Source organism: Ciconia boyciana, chromosome 34, assembly GCF_034638445.1.
Source record: "Ciconia boyciana chromosome 34, ASM3463844v1, whole genome shotgun sequence".
NCBI classification, from domain to species: domain Eukaryota; kingdom Metazoa; phylum Chordata; class Aves; order Ciconiiformes; family Ciconiidae; genus Ciconia; species Ciconia boyciana.
The window spans coordinates 322,352-339,108 of record NC_132967.1 but is presented as its reverse complement, the minus strand read 5'-3'; the positions used below and the strand labels follow the sequence as shown (position 1 = coordinate 339,108).

Here is a 16,757-nt window from a genome sequence, read left to right as displayed (position 1 = left end):
GGAGGTCTATAAATGGGGGCTATACATTGGGGGACTATAAATGGGGGACTATACATTGGGGGCTATACATTGGGGGTATAAATGGGGGACTATACATTGGGGCTATACATTGGGGGTATAAATGGGGAGCTATACATTGGGGGCTATACATTGGGGGTATAAATGGGGGGCTATAAATGGGGGCTATACATTGGGGATATAAATGGGGGCTATACATTGGGGGTATAAATGGGGGACTATACATTGGGGGCTATACATTGGGGGTATAAATGGGGGCTATACATTGGGGGCTATACATTGGGGTATAAATGGGGGACTATACATTGGGGGTATAAATGGGGGACTATACATTGGGGGCTATAAATTGGGGGTATAAATGGGGAGCTATACATTGGGGGCTATACATTGGGGGTATAAATGGGGAGCTATACATTGGGGGCTATACATTGGGGGTATAAATGGGGGACTATACATTGGGGGCTATACATTGGGGGTATAAATGGGGAGCTATACATTGGGGGCTATACATTGGGGTATAAATGGGGAGCTATACATTGGGGGCTATACATTGGGGGTACAGCGGGGGTAGAAGTGGGGTCCCCACCCTACCTGGCCGGGGGGGGCCCCCCGCGGCGGGCGGGGGCTGCCGGAGCCGCCGGGCCCAGCTTTTGATCCTGCGGCCCCAGGTCTTCCGGCCACCGGGGCTCTTCGGGCGGGGGCAGGGAAGCCCAGGGCGAAGGAAGCCCCCCCGGCCGGGGGGCGGCCCGGGGTCCTCTCCGGTGGGGGGGCCTGCGGAAACGGGGGGCTGAGGAAACGGGGGGCCGAGGTGGTCACCGGGCCCCCAGAAAATGGATGGGGGGAGCGCAGGGGGATGGGGGAGATCATCGGTGGTCTTTGAGGGACACCAAGGTCGTGGGGTTTGAGGGACACCAAGGTCTTGGGGTTGGGGACGGTCATCGATGGTCTTTGAGGGACATCAAGGTCTTGGGGTTTGGGGTTTGAGGGACATCAAGGTCTTGGGGTCTGGGATGGTCATCGATGGTCTTTGAAGGACATCAAGGTCTTGGGGCTGGGGACGGTCATCGATGGTCTTTGAGGGACATCAAGGTCTTGGGGTTTGAGGGACACCAAGGTCTTGGGGTTGGGGACGGTCATCGATGGTCTTTGAGGGACATCAAGGTCTTGGGGTTTGAGGGACACCAAGGTCTTGGGGTTCTCTGCTCCTTGGGGGGTACCAAGGTCTTGGGGTTTGGGGTTTGAGGGACATCAAGGTCTTGGGGTCTGGGATGGTCATCGATGGTCTTTGAAGGACATCAAGGTCTTGGGGTTGGGGACAGTCATCAATGGTCTCTGAGGGACAACAAGGTCTTGGGGTTTGAGGGACACCAAGGTCTTGGGGTTCTCTGCTCCTTGGGGGGTACCAAGGTCGTGGGGTTTGGGGTTTGAGGGACATCAAGGTCTTGGGGTTTGAGGGACACCAAGGTCTTGGGGTTTGGGGTTTGAGGGACACCAAGGTCTTGGGGTTGGGGACAGTCATTAATGGTCTCTGAGGGACACCAAGGTCTTGGGGTTGGGGACGGTCATCAATGGTCTCTGAGGGACATCAAGGTCATGGGGTTTGAGGGACACCAAGGTCTTGGGGTTCTCTGGTCCTTGGGGGGTACCAAGGTCTTGGGGTTTGGGGTTTGAGGGACATCAAGGTCTTGGGGTTTGGGGTTTGAGGGACATCAAGGTTTTGAGGTTGGGGACGGTCATCAATGGTCTCTGAGGGACATCAAGGTCGTGGGGTCTGGGATGGTCATCGGTGGTCTTTGAAGGACATCAAGGTCTTGGGGCTTGAGGGACACCAAGGTCTTGGGGTTGGGGACGGTCATCAATGGTCTCTGAGGGACATCAAGGTCGTGGGGTTTGAGGGACACCAAGGTCTTGGGGTTCTCTGCTCCTTGGGGGGTACCAAGGTCTTGGGGTTTGGGGTTTGAGGGACATCAAGGTCTTGGGGTTTGAGGGACACCAAGGTCTTGGGGTTGGGGACGGTCATCAACGGTCTCTGAGGGACATCAAGGTCGTGGGGTCTGGGAGGGTCATCGGTGGTCTTTGAGGGACATCAAGGTCTTGAGGACTTGGGGCTTGAGGGACACCAAGGTCTTGGGGTTTGAGGGACACCAAGCACTTGGGGTTTGGGGACAGTCATCTCCAGTCCGTGGGGGACATCCAGGTCTTGGGGTTTGGGGACAATCACCTCTGGTCCCGTGGGTGCATCCTGCTCCCAAGCTGTGGTGACGACCGTCTCCTGTCCTCGGGGGACATCCAGCTCTCGGGGCTTGGGGACAATCGTCTCTGGTCCCCGAGGTCCATCCTGCTCCCAAGCTCCAGTGACAATTGTCCCCTGTCCTTGGGGGACACCCAGGTCTTGGTGTCCAGGGACGATGGTCTCTGATCCTTGGTGGACATCAAGCTCTTGAGGTTTGGGGACAATGACGTCTGGTTGCCCAGGTCCATCCTGCTCCCAAGCGCCGGTGACGATTGTCCCCAGTCCTTGAGGGACACCTGGCTCTTGGGGTTTGGGGATGATCATCTCCAGTCCTTGGGGGACACCTCGGTCACAGGGTTTGGGGACGGTCATCTCCTGTCCTTCAGGGACACCAAGCTCATGGGGTTTGGGGACGATCATCTCCTGTCCTTGGGGGACACCCAGGTCACTGGGTTTGGGGACAATCATCTCCAGTCCCCCAGGTCCATCCTGCTCCAACACTCCAGTGATGACCATCCCTGGTCCTTGAGGGCCACCAAGCTCCTGGGGTCTGGTGGCAACCGTCCCTGGTCCTTGAGGGCCACCAAGCTCCTGGGGTCTGGTGGCAACCGTCCCTTGTCCTTGAGGGCCACCAAGCTCCTGGGCTCCGGTGACAACCGGCCCTGGTCCTTGAGGGCCACCAAGCTCCTGGTGTCCGGTGGCAACTGTCCCTGGTCCTTGAGGGCCACCAAGCTCCTGGGGTCTGGTGGCAACCGTCCCTGGTCCTTGAGGGCCACCAAGCTCCTGGCGTCCGGTGACAACCGTCCCTTGTCCTTGAGGGCCACCAGGCTCCTGGCGTCTGGTGACAACCGTCCCTTGTCCTTGAGGGCCACCAAGCTCCTGGCGTCCGGTGGCAACTGTCCCTGGTCCTTGAGGGCCACCAAGCTCCTGGGGTCTGGTGACAACCGTCCCTGGTCCTTGAGGGCCACCAAGCTCCTGGGGTCTGGTGGCAACCATGCCTTGTCCTTGAGGGCCACCAAGCTCCTGGGGTCTGGTGGCAACCGTCCCTGGTCCTTGAGGGCCACCAAGCTCCTGGGGTCTGGTGGCAACCATGCCTTGTCCTTGAGGGCCACCAAGCTCCTGGCGTCTGGTGGCAACCGTCCCTGGTCCTTGAGGGCCACCAAGCTCCTGGGCTCCGGTGACAACCGTCCCTGGTCCTTGAGGGCCACCAACATCTGGGACCACATCCACCTTGCCCCCACAGGATGTCCCCGAGGCTCTCCGGTTGGGCGGGGGTCCCCCGGGACCTGCGAGGAGGTGACACCCCCGATCCATGTCGGTTGACACGCGTGACATTGGTGTCCCCATGTCCCCTCCCCACCCCACGTCCCCTCTGGGGTGACCCACCGGTGGCTTCCCGGTTCCTGATGGTTTGGTTGATGCAAAACCTCCACCGACCGACGGGGGACGATTGGGGGGCACCTTCTCCTGGGTGGGGGGAGGGGGGTCAGGGTGGGGGGTGACCCCACCCCACCCCCTTCCCCTCCCCGCTACTCACCACCACCCATCTGCTCCGGAGGTCCCACCTGTGAGGAGACACATTTTGGGGGGGGAGAAGGTGTCAAGCGGTGGGGTGGACCCGGGCGTCCGGGGACATGGGTGGGGGATGGGTGGGGTGAACCCAGGCGTGGGGAGGGCGGGTGGGGGGGGGGGTGGAGGTGGCACCTGGGTGTCCACGGCGGAGCCACCGAGGAGCCCTCGTGCCCGCGCCACGATGGCCTTCAGCTCCTCCACGAACTTCTCCCGCTCGCCCTCCAGCACGAAGTTGTCCTCAACCTTCGGAGGGGTTGGGGACAATTAGGGGGGGGAGGGGGGGGGTGACATTAATTAGGGGACGAGTTTTGGGGTTTGGGGGTGGGGGAGGTCACCATGTAGCAGGCGATGTCCTCGGGGGCGTCCCCATCGGCGTCGAACTTGAAGGTCACCATCTTGCTGTCGTGGGTCTCCAGTTGACACTCCACCGTGTTGTCCCCAGGGGAAGAGACCTAAGGGGTTGGGGACACGAGTTATGGGGTGTCCCCACGTCTGTCTCCCATCCCCCCCCCCAAATAGTGCCCCTCCCCCACGCCCACCTGGAGGACGGTGAGTTGGAAGCGAGGAACCCTCTCCGGACGCGGGCAGGAGGCGCGGCGTTGCCGGACGCGGTCGGGTTTGGCGCCGGGAGGCTCGGGGACGGTGGTGGCCTCGGGGACACGGAGGAAGGGCACCGGATCTGGGGGGTTGGGGACGGACGTGGGGGGATCGGGGTGCAAGGATGGGTCTTCGGGTGGGGGACCTGCTGGTAGGGTGGGGAGGGGTGGGGGTGGCATCCCTGGGGCTGGTGGCATCCCGGATGGTGGTGGTGGCATCCCCATGGTTGGTGGCATCCCTTGGGGTGGTGGCATCTCCATGGTTGGTGGCATCCCGGACAGTGGTGGTGGCATCCCAGATGGAGGTGGTGGCATCCTGGACAGTGGTGGTGGCATCTCCATGGTTGGTGGCATCCCCATGGTTGGTGGCATTCCCATGGTTGGTGGCATCCCTTGGGCTGGTGGCATCCCTTGGGCTGGTGGCATCCCAGACAGTGGTGGTGGCATTCCAGACGGTGGTGGTGGCATCCCAGATGGTGGTGGTGGCATCTCCATGGTTGGTGGCATCCCTTGGGGTGGTGGCATCCCAGATGGTGGTGGCATCCCTGGAGCTGGTGGCAACCTGGAGAGTGGTGGCATCCCCACTGTTGGTGGCAACCCGGAAGGAGGTGGCATCCCAATGCTTGGTGGCATCTCTGGAGCTGGTGGCATCCCTATGGTCGGGGCCATCGCCATGGTTGGTGGCACCCCCGCGGTTGGTGGCATCCCCGGGGCTGGCTGTGGCTGCATGGTGGGGATCGGCTGTGGTGGCATCCCAGCCGGTGGTGGCATCCCTGGAGCTGGTGGCATCCCCACGGCTGGTGGCATCCCTGGAGCCAGCTGCGGCTGCATGGTGGGCACCAGCTGTGGTGGCATCCCTGGGGCTGGTGGCATCCCTGGAGCTGGTGGTGGCATCCCTGGGGCTGGTGGTGGCACCCCTGGAGCTGGTGGCACCCTGGTTGGCAGTGGCATCGCTGGAGCTGGCTGCAGCTGCACGATGGGGACCGACTGCGGTGGCATCCCTGGAGCTGGTGGCATCCCAGTTGGTGGTGGCATCTGTGGAGCTGGTGGCATCCCAGCTGGTGGTGGCATTCCTGGAGCTGGTGGCATCCCAGCTGGTGGTGGCATCTGTGGAGCTGGTGACATCCCAGTTGGCGGTGGCATCTGTGGAGCTGGTGACATCCCAGCTGGTGGTGGCATCTGTGGAGCTGGTGACATCCCAGTTGGCGGTGGCATCTGTGGAGCTGGTGGCATCCCAGCTGGTGGTGGCATTCCTGGAGCTGGTGGCATCCCAGCTGGTGGTGGCATCTGTGGAGCTGGTGACATCCCAGCTGGTGGTGGCATTCCTGGAGCTGGTGGCATCCCAGCTGGTGGTGGCATCTGTGGAGCTGGTGGCATCCCAGCTGGTGGTGGCATCTGTGGAGCTGGTGACATCCCAGTTGGCGGTGGCATCTGTGGAGCTGGTGACATCCCAGCTGGTGGTGGCATCCCCAGAGCTGGTGGCATCTGTGGAGCTGGTGGCATCTGTGGAGTTGGTGGTGGCATCCCTGGAGCTGGTGGTGGCATCACCGGACCCGGTGCCCCAGGAGCCGGCTGCAGCCGTGCCACCACCACCGATGACATCCCGCGGCTCTGCGTCACGCCGACCCCCAGCTCCCCGTCAACGCTGGGTGGCTCCGACACCGCCGTGGTGGCACCTCCGGTGACATCCGTTGATGTCCCCTCCGCCCCGTAGGGAACCTGTTGGTCAAGATGCTGCGGTGGGCGGTGGTCCCACGGTCCCCAACCCACCCCGGCGCGACGGTGACTTACCGGCACCTTCGAGGGGACGGGACGGCCACAAGTGGGGGACGCCCCATCTTGGGGGGGTCCCGGTGACCCTCGTTGGTAGCACCCAAGGAGCTGCGGCGTGGGCTCGGGCGCCCCGGTGACACCACGGGTGCCGGTGGCATCCGAGACGGGACCGCTCTCCAAGAACCCGTCGGCGGCTGAGGAGCAACGGGGGGTGAGGAATTTTGGGGGGCCACCAGCCATGGGGTGGAAAGTGGGGGGTCTCACCGGTGGCGGGGGGTTGTTGCCGAAGCAGCTGCTGCCGGACGTGTTGGTCCACCTCGGTGTCCTCGTTTTCGGGGACCACCCGACCCTCCGCTTGCTTCTTCTCCCGCGTCTTCCTCACCAACATCAACCGGTCCCGGATGGATTTGGCGACGGCTTTGGAGTCGCTCTCGTGGAAGAAGCCGGATTTCACCTGGGTGGGGGTGGGGGCAAACGGGGGTGTCCGCGGCGGTGAACTTGGAGAACCGTTGGCTTTGGAGGGATTCCAGATGGATTCGGGGGGCCGGTCGTTGGGTTCGTGGGTGAATTTGGGGGGGGACGTGGGCTTTGGGAGGGGTTCAAGATGAGGTGGAGGGGCCAACCGTACGGTTCATGATGAATTTTGGGGTGTCAGGGGCTTTGGAAGGGGTTCAAGATGGGTTTGAGGGGCCAACCGTAGGGTTCATGGTCAATTTTGGGGTGTCATCGGCTTTGGAAGGGGTTCAAGATGAGTTGGAAGGACCAAAGGTAGGGTTCACGATGACTTTTGGGGTGTCATGGACTTTGGGAGAGGTTCAAGATGAGTTTGAAGGGCCAGCCATAGGGTTCATGATGAATTTTGGGGTGTCATTGACTTTGGAAGGGGTTCAAGATGGGTTTGAGGGGCCAACCGTAGGGTTCATGGTCAATTTTGGGGTGTCAGTGAATTTGGAAGGGGTTCAAGATGAGTTTGAAGGACCAAAGGTAGGGTTCACGATGAATTTTGGGGTGTCGTGGACTTTGAGAGAGGTGCAAGATGGGTTTGAAGGGCCAGCCATAGGGTTCATGATGAATTTTGGGGTGTCGTTGGCTTTGGAAGGGGTTCAAGATGGGTTTGAGGGGCCAACCGTAGGATTCATGCTCAATTTTGGGGTGTCAGTGACCTTTGGGGGGTTCAAGATGAGGTGGAGATGCCAACCGTAGGGTTCATGGGGGAATTTTGGGGTGTCGTTGACTTCAGGAGAGGTTCAAGATGAGGTGGAGATGCCAACCGTAGGGTTCATGGTGAATTTTGGGGTGTCAGTGACCCTGGGAGGGGTTCAAGATGAGTTGCAAGGACCAAATGTAGGGTCCATGATGAATTTTGGGGTGTCAGGGGCTTTGGGAGGGGTTCAAGATGGGTTTGAGGGGCCAACCGTAGGGTTCATGGTCAATTTTGGGGTGTCAGTGACTTTGGAAGAGGTTCAAGATGAGTTTGAAGGACCAAAGGTAGGGTTCACGATGAATTTTGGGGTGTCGTGGACTTTGGAAGGGGTTCAAGATGGGTTTGAGGGGCCAACCGTCGGGTTCATGGTCAACTTTGGGGTGTCAGGGGCTTTGGAAGGGGTTCAAGATGAATTTGAGGGCCCAACCATCAGGTTCCTGATGAATTTTGGGGCGTCGTGGACTTTGGGAGAGGTTCAAGATGGGTTGGAGGGGCCAACCCTCGGGTTGACGGTCAATTGGGAGGTCCGTCGACTTACGGAAGGGTCAAGACAAGTTGGAGGAGCCAAGCCCAGAGGGATTTTGGGGTGTCCCCCCCCCCCCCGAGGGTTTTCAGCCCCCAAACGCCACCCCTGAACCCTGACGTCGCTCACCATCTCGTAGGCCACCTCCTCGGGGACATCGGCCTCCAGGTTGAAGCTAAACTCGATGGCCTCGTTGTCCTTGTGCTTCCCCTTCAACTTTTTGGGGTCCTCCACCCAAAGGCGGAGCGCCAAGGAAGAATCCGACCCCCCGTCCTCCTCCGCCAGCTCCACGCGTAACCCCGTGTCCTCGGCGAAGAAAGCGTGGTTCAACAGATCCCGGATGGAAAGCCTACGGGCGAGGGCGGGGTCAAAAGCGGGGGGTCACCTCGGAGGTCCCCGCGTGGCACCCCCTGTCTCCCACCTCTCCGCTTTGTTTTGCCGGATGCAACCCTCGATGATCTCCTTCACCTCCGGGTCCGTCACCTTCTCAAAGCTGGCCGGTTTGATGCCCTGCAAGAGGAGGAACCGTGGTGATGCCACCACCACCACCACCACCACCACCACGATGGGTGGAGGGCGTTGGGACGCGCCCGCGGAGATGGAGAACCCACGCTGGTGACGGTGATGCCACCACCACCACGATGGGTGGAGGGCGTTGGGACGCGCCCATGGAGACGGAGAACCCACGATGGTGACGGTGATGCCACCACCACCACCACCACCGCCACCACGATGGGTGGAGGGCGTTGGGACACGCCCATGGAGACGGAGAACCCACGCTGGTGACGGTGATGCCACCACCACCACCACCACCACCACCACGATGGGTGGAGGGCGTCGGGACGCGCCCGCGGAGACGGAGCACCCACGATGGTGATGGTGATGCCACCACCACCACCACCGCCGCCACCACGATGGGTGAAGGGTGTTGGGAAGCACCCACGGAGACGGAGAACCCACGATGGTGACGGTGATGCCACCACCACCACGATGGGTGGAGGGCATTGGGACGCTCCCGTGGAGATGGAGAACCCACGATGGTGACGGTGATGCCACCACCACCACCACCACGATGGGTGGAGGGCGTTGGGATGCGCCCATGGAGATGGAGAACCCACGATGGTGACGGTGATGCCACCACCACCACGATGGGTGGAGGGCGTTGGGACGCGCCCGCGGAGACGGAGCACCCACGCTGGTGACGGTGATGCCACCACCACCACCACCACGATGGGTGGAGGGCGTTGGGACACGCCCACAGAGACGGAGCACCCACGCTGGTGACGGTGATGCCACCACCACCACGATGGGTGGAGGGCGTTGGGACGCGCCCACGGAGACGGAGCACCTACGATGGTGATGGTGATGCCACCACCACCACCACCGCCGCCACCACGATGGGTGAAGGGTGTTGGGACGTGCCCATGGAGATGGAGAACCCACGATGGTGACGGTGATGCCACCACCACCACGATGGGTGGAGGGCGTTGGGACACGCCCACGGAGATGGAGAACCCACGATGGTGACGGTGATGCCACCACCACCACCACCACCACCATGATGGGTGGAGGGCGTTGGGACGCGCCCGTGGAGATGGAGCACCCACGCTGGTGACAGTGATGCCACCACCACCACGATGGGTGGAGGGCGTTGGGATGCGCCCACGGAGACGGAGAACCCACGATGGTGATGGTGATGCCACCACCACCACGATGGGTGGAGGGCGTTGGGACGCGCCCGCGGAGACGGAGCACCCACGCTGGTGACGGTGATGCCACCACCACCACCACCACCACCACCACGATGGGTGGAGGGCATTGGGACGCGCCCACGGAGACGGAGCACCCACGATGGTGATGGTGATGCCACCACCACCACCACCACCACCACGATGGGTGGAGGGTGTTGGGACACGCCCACAGAGACGGAGAACCCACGCTGGTGACGGTGATGCCACCACCACCACCACCACGATGGGTGGAGGGCGTTGGGACGCGCCCGTGGAGATGGAGAACCCACACTGGTGACGGTGATGCCACCACCACCACCACCACCACGATGGGTGGAGGGCGTTGGGACACGCCCGCGGAGATGGAGAACCCACGATGGTGACGGTGATGCCACCACCACCACCACCATGATGGGTGGAGGGCGTTGGGACGCGCCCATGGAGATGGAGAACCCATGATGGTGACGGTGATGCCACCACCACCACGATGGGTGGAGGGCATTGGGACGCGCCCACGGAGACGGAGCACCCACGATGGTGATGGTGATGCCACCACCACCACCACCGCCACCACGATGGGTGGAGGGCGTTGGGACACGCCCACAGAGACGGAGAACCCACGCTGGTGACGGTGATGCCACCACCACCACCACCACCACCACGATGGGTGGAGGGCGTTGGGACACGCCCATGGAGACGGAGAACCCATGATGGTGATGGTGATGCCACCACCACCACCACCACAATGGGTGGAGGGCGTTGGGACACGCCCATGGAGATGGAGAACTCACGCTGGTGACGGTGATGCCACCACCACCACCACCACCACCACCACGATGGGTGGAGGGCGTTGGGACACGCCCACGGAGATGGAGAACCCACGATGGTGACGGTGATGCCACCACCACCACCACCACCACCACCATGATGGGTGGAGGGCGTTGGGACGCGCCCACGGAGACGGAGAACCCACGATGGTGATGGTGATGCCACCACCACCACGATGGGTGGAGGGCGTTGGGACGCGCCCGTGGAGATGGAGCACCCACGCTGGTGACAGTGATGCCACCACCACCACGATGGGTGGAGGGCGTTGGGACGCGCCCATGGAGATGGAGAACCCACGATGGTGACGGTGATGCCACCACCACCACGATGGGTGGAGGGCGTTGAGACGCGCCCACGGAGACGGAGCACCCACGATGGTGACGGTGATACCACCACCACCACCACCACCACCACCACGATGGGTGGAGGGCGTCGGGACACGCCCACAGAGACGGAGAACCCACGCTGGTGACGGTGATGCCACCACCACCACCACCACGATGGGTGGAGGGCGTCGGGACGCGCCCGCGGAGACGGAGCACCCACGCTGGTGACTTTGCGGTAGATCTGGGCGGCGTTTTGACACTCGGAGTAGGGATACTCGGAGGTGCCCATCTCCAACATGCACATCCCGAAGGCGTAGACGTCCACCGACTCGTCGTAACGTTCCTCGTACATCTCCGGCGCCATAAATTCCGGCGTACCTACGCGGGGCGAGGGGAGGGGACACCGGGCGGTGAGAACGGGCAACGGGCGACCCGCCGGGCGCGTTTCGGCGCGGGGGTTCTCACCGATGACGCTCTTGGCGAAGGAGGTCCGCATGAGGGTGGCCAAACCTAAATCGCCGATCTTGACGGAACCCGTGGGGCCGGTGATGAAGATGTTGTCGCACTTGAGGTCCCGATGGATGATGGGTGGCGTCCGGGTGTGGAGAAAATGGAGACCCTTCAAGATCTGCCGGCACCAGCTCCGTAACACCTTGGGCTTCATCACCTTGAACCTCTTGAGATACCTACGAGACGGGACCCACCGTCACCTCCCCGCCTCGGTTTCGCCCCGCCCGCGCGCCGCCGGACGCCGTCGCTCACGTCTTGAGGGTGCCGGAGGTCATCAGTTCGGTGACGAGGACGATGCCCTTCTTCCCCTTGACCGTGGACTCCCAAGAGTCGTAGAAGCGGACGATGTTGGGGTGCTGCAAGCCCTTCAACATCTCCGCTTCTTCCTTGAACCGTTGTTGCTCCACCTTGGTCAACTTGCGGTCCTGGGGAGAGGTGGCGGTGGTGGCGATGGCGCGATGACATCGTCAAACCCACCCCAAGTCGCAGCCTCATCATCGGCGCCGGTTGCTTTCGGCGCCCAACCCCATCCCACCGCAAAGCCCTTGCGATTCCCCGCGGGTCGTTTGCCGCTCGGTACAAGAGGCCGTTAATTAATTCGCCGCGGCGCCGCGCCCGGCGTTCCCCGGTGGCTTCGGACGAGGAGATGAAAGGATTTTGAAGATCCGTGGAGGAACCCGGCAGCTTCAGAGGGCAACGAATAAATTGGGGGGGGGTGATGAGATTTTGGGGGGGTCGCAAGGGGACCTGGAATGGGGGGTGGGGGGTGGTGAAGGACTTTGGGGAAGTGACTGTGGGATACGACGAGGAGTTGGAAGGGTTAAACGAGGGAATTTTGGGGCGTCGTTGGCTTCGGAAGGGGTTCAAGGGGAGTTGGAGGGGCCAACGGTAGGGTTCATGGTGAATTTTGGGGTGTCAGTGACCCTGGGAGGGGTTCAAGATGAGTTGGAAGGACCAAATGTAGGGTCCATGATGAATTTTGGGGTGTCAGGGGCTTTGGAAGGGGTTCAAGATGAGTTGAGGGGGCCAACCGTAGGGTTCATGGTCAATTTTGGGGTGTCAGTGACTTTGGAAGGGGTTCAAGATGAGTTGGAAGGACCCAATGTGGGGCTCATGATGAATTTTGGGGTGTCGTGGACTTTGGGAGAGGTTCAAGATGAATTTGAGGGCCCAACCACTGGGTTCACGATGAATTTTGGGGTGTCATGGACTTTAGGAGTGGTGCAAGATGAGTTGGAGGGGCCAACCGTAGGGTTCATGGTCAATTTTGGGGTGTCGTTGGCTTTGGAAGGGGTTCAAGATGAGTTGGAAGGACCAAAGGTAGGGTTCATGGGGGAATTTTGGGGTGTCGTGGACTTTGGGAGAGGTTCAAGATGAGTTTGAGGGCCCAACCACTGGGTTCACGATGAATTTGGGGTGTCAGTGGCTTTGGAAGGGGTTCAAGATGAGTTGGAGGGGCCAACGGTAGGGTTCATGGAGAATTTTGGGGTGTCAGTGACCCTGGGAGGGGTTCAAGATGAGTTGGAAGGACCAAATGAAGGGTCCATGATGAATTTTGGGGTGTCAGGGGCTTTGGGAGGGGTTCAAGATGAGGTGGAGGGGCCAACCGTAGGGTTCACGATGAATTTTGGGGTGTCGTTGGCTTTGGAAGGGGTTCAAGATGAGTTGGAAGGACCAAATGTAGGGTTCACGATGAATTTTGGGGTGTCATGGACTTTGGGAGAGGTTCAAGATGGGTTTGAGGGCCCAACCACTGGGTTCATGATGAATTTGGGGTGTCAGTGACTTTGGAAGGGGTTCAAGATGGGTTTGAGGGGCCAACCGTAGGGTTCATGGTCAATTTTGGGGTGTCGTTGGCTTTGGAAGAGGTTCAAGATGAGTTGGAAGGACCCAATGTGGGGTTCATGGGGGAATTTTGGGGTGTCATGGACTTTGGGAGAGGTTCAAGATGGGTTTGAGGGCCCAACCACTGGGTTCATGATGAATTTTGGGGTGTCATGGACTTTGGAAGGGGTTCAAGATGGGTTTGAGGGGCCAACCGTAGGGTTCATGGTCAATTTTGGGGTGTCATCGGCTTAGGGAGAGGTTCAAGATGAGTTGGAAGGACCCAATGTGGGGTCCACGATTAATTTTGGGGTGTCATGGACTTTGGAAGGGGTTCAAGGTGAGTTGAGGGCGCCAACTGTCAGGTCCATGATGAATTTTGGGGTGTCGTTGGCTTTGGAAGGGGTTCAAGATGAGTTGGAAGGACCAAATGTAGGGTCCACGATGAATTTTGGGGTGTCGTGGACTTTGGGAGAGGTTCAAGATGGGTTTGAGGGCCCAACCGTCGGGTCCATGGTCAATTTTGGGGTGTCGCTGGCTTTGCAAGGGGTTCAAGCTGGGCCTGAAGGACCAACCGCGGGGTCCGTGGCCAATTTTGGGGTGGCGGTGACCTCGCGAGGGCTTCAGGCTGAGTTGGAGGAGCCAACCGCCGGCTCCACGCCCAATTTCAGGGCGCCACCGACTTTGGGGACCCCCCCCCCACCCCCACCCTTCCCCCTTTGACCACCCCCCCGCAATCTCCCCACCTCCATTTCACCCTCTCCTCGTCCTCGGCCACCCTTCGCCCCAACGTTCCCCCGCCCCTCCTCACCCTCCCTCCCAACCCTCCTCTTCTTCAAAGACAAAGTGGGGGGCGCCCAGAGCTGCACCCCAATATTTTTGGGGGGGGGTGGGGACCCATTTTTGGGGCTCACCTGCAGCTCGCACCAAGCCACCTCCACCCAGGTGTCGGTGTCGAAGCCCTTGAAGACCGTCTTGAAAGCTCCTCGCCCCAACTCGACGTCGAATTTGAGGAACCTTCCTCCCGGCGAGGTGGCCACGGCCTTCATCTCCTCTTCTTCCTCTACCTCCTCCCTCCCCTCCGAGGTCTCCCCAAATTCAGGGGCTCCCCGAAATTCTTCGTCGCCCCCAAATCTCCCGGTTCCCCCTCCGACGCTTGGTAGATCCCGGTCGTCTTCTTCTTCCAATAATTCCACGCTTTTCCGGAAGAAGCGTTTCGGGGGGGACGCCGGGATTTTGGGGACCCCCAAATCGGTCGCCATGGTTGCCAGCGCACCCCTTAAATATCGGGGGGGGGGTGTGTGTGTGTGTCCCTCCCCCCCCCCCCCCAAAAAAAATGGAGCGGTCCCCAAGGGTGGCTTGGGTGACGCAACGGGGGTGGGGGAGCCCCCAGATTTTGGGGAGGGGTTGGGGGATGCGGGGGGGTGGGTTCTTGGGGTCCCCCGATGGGGTGACGGCGATTTTGGGGTGTCGTGGCCACCGCCCCCCCCGGCTTCGGTGGCACCGGTGGTGGCGTCCCCCCCCCTTTTGGGGGGACCTGCTGGGGAGACAAGAGGCTTCGTTAAGGGGGGGTAGGGGCGGGGCTAATTAGGGGGCGGGGCTAATTAGGGGGCGGGGCTAATTAATTGGGGGAGGGGTTACTTAATTGGGGGGAGGGATTAATTAGGGGGTGTCCAAAAGCCGGGGGGGGGGCAGGAGCATCCCCCCCCCGGCGGGCAGGCGGCCCCCCCCTCCCATCGCCTATGGATCCTATAGGTAGCCCAGCCCCCGCCCACCCGCTGTGGGTGGTCTATAGGTGAGCTATAGGGAGTCTGTGGGTGTAGCCCCGCCCCCCTCCGACCCGTCCTGTAGGTCACCCCTATAGAGCCTATAGGCGCCCAGCCCCGACCATCACTCGCCCCCTATAGCCCCTCCGTAGCCCTATACCCTACCCCCTATAGCCCCCTGGACCCCTATAGCCCCCGGGTCCCGCCCTAGAGACCCTCGGCACCCACCCCAGCCCCTATAGCCCCCGTGGGCCGCACACCCCCTATAGCCCCTCTGTGCCCCCATATCCCCTATAGATGCCACGCACCCCACAGCCCCTATGGCCTGTGAACACCCCAATACCCCTATAGCCCCTGTATACTTCCGCACCCCCTATAGCCTCTGTATGCCCCAATACACCCTATAGCCCCTATGCACCCCAAACCTCCTACAGCCCCCGAGTGCCCTCATACCCCTATAGCCCCTGTATGTCCCACACACCCCTATAGCCCCTGTATGTGCCCCACACCCCTATAGCCTCTGTGTACCCCCATATCCCCTACAGATGCCGTGTGCCCCACAGCCCCTATAGCCCCTATGCATCTCAATACCCCTACAGCCCCCAGTGCTATAGCCCCCATGCACCCCACACCCCCTATAGCCCCTGTATGTCCACCACACCCCTATAGAGCCCGTGTGCCCCACACCCCTTATAGCCCCTCTGTACCCCTATAGCCCCCATGCGCCCTACACCCCCTATAGCCCTGTAAGCCACAATGTCCCCTATAGTCCCCATGTGCCCCATACCCCCTGCACCCCCCATCCCCTATAGCCCCTGTATACCCCCACACCCCTAAAGCTCCCATACCCCTATAGCCTCCGTGTGCTCCTATAGCCCCCATACGCCCCACACCCCTATAGCCCCTGTATAGTCCCACCCCCTATAGCCCCCGTGTGCCCCCACTCCTCCTATAGCCCCCATATACCCCACACCCCCATAGCTCCTGTATGCCCCCGCATCCCCTATACCCCCGTGTGCCCCTATGGCCCCCATATGCCCACCCCCTATAGCCCCCTATGGCCCCCGTGTGCCCCCACACCCCCATAGCCCCTATATGCCCCTGTATCCCCTATACCCCCGTGTGCCTCTACAGCCCCCATACGCCCCACACCCCTATAGCCCCTGTATATCCCTACACCCCTATAGCCCCTATATACTCCCACCCCTCCATGGCCCCTATAGCCCCCGTGTGCCCCCACCCCCTATAGCCCCTGCATATCCCTACACCCCCTATAGCCCCTGTATACTCCCACCCCCATAGCCCCTATAGCCCCTATGGCCCCGTGTGCCCCCACACACCCCTATAGCCCCTACAGCCCCCGCATATCCCCACACCCCTATAGCCCCCGTGCGTCCCTACAGCCCCCATACGCCCCACACCTCCTATAGCCCCTACAGCCCCCATACCCCTACACCCCCGTGCGCGCCTATAGCCCCCATACGCCCCACACCCCTATAGCCCCTGCATATCCCCACCCCTCCTATAGCCCCTATGGCCCCTGCATATCCCCACACCCCTAGAGCCCCTCTATGCTCCCGCATCCCCTGTAGCCCTCGTATATCCCCACACCCCCTATAGCCCCTATATGCCCCCACCCCCTATACTCCCCGGGCGCCCCTATAGCCCCCATACGCCCCACACCCCTATAGCCCCTGTATACTCCCACCCCCTACGGCCCCTATAGCCCCCGCGTGCCCCCTGCCCCTACAGCCCCCGCACACCCCCTGCCCCCCACAGCCCCCCCCCGCCCCCTATAGCCCCCATACGCCCCGCTCCTCCCTCCCTCGTATCCCCCCGCCCTCCCGCTCACCT

General features: G+C 61.5%; 1 protein-coding gene across 2 annotated transcripts; it reads right to left on the bottom strand.

Moving 5' to 3' along the window:
• Window positions 1-536: 536 nt before the first annotated feature.
• On the bottom strand, window positions 537-14,445 carry LOC140645533 (uncharacterized). Of its 2 annotated transcripts, none has more exons than XM_072848976.1 (15): window positions 14,052-14,445; window positions 11,566-11,738; window positions 11,269-11,489; window positions 11,024-11,181; window positions 8,341-8,429; window positions 8,049-8,268; window positions 6,457-6,646; window positions 6,211-6,386; window positions 4,363-6,153; window positions 4,159-4,275; window positions 3,956-4,066; window positions 3,789-3,816; window positions 3,638-3,718; window positions 2,240-3,537; window positions 537-789 (listed from the first exon to the last, which is right to left on the bottom strand). In XM_072848976.1, the coding sequence occupies exons 1-15, from the start codon at window positions 14,397-14,399 to the stop codon at window positions 562-564; spliced, it is 5,229 nt and encodes a 1,742-aa protein (XP_072705077.1). In that variant the 5' UTR covers window positions 14,400-14,445; the 3' UTR covers window positions 537-561. The 2 variants fall into 2 exon arrangements, with proteins under 2 accessions (XP_072705077.1, XP_072705078.1); XM_072848977.1 differs by having other exon boundaries at window positions 4,363-6,138.
• Between the last annotated feature and the right edge of the window lie 2,312 nt (window positions 14,446-16,757).

What these genes read in the sequence shown, in the direction of transcription:
- LOC140645533 (XM_072848976.1), bottom strand. Translation starts at nt 14,399, where the DNA reads ATGGCGACCGATTTGGGGGTCCCCAAAATCCCGGCGTCCCCCCCGAAA. An exon ending in GCAACAACCCCCCGCCACCG is followed by an intron (nt 6,387 to 6,456) that starts GTGAGACCCCCC and finishes GTTGCTCCTCAG; the next exon opens with CCGCCGACGGGTTCTTGGAG. An exon ending in CCGTCCCCTCGAAGGTGCCG is followed by an intron (nt 6,154 to 6,210) that starts GTAAGTCACCGT and finishes CGCCCACCGCAG; the next exon opens with CATCTTGACCAACAGGTTCC.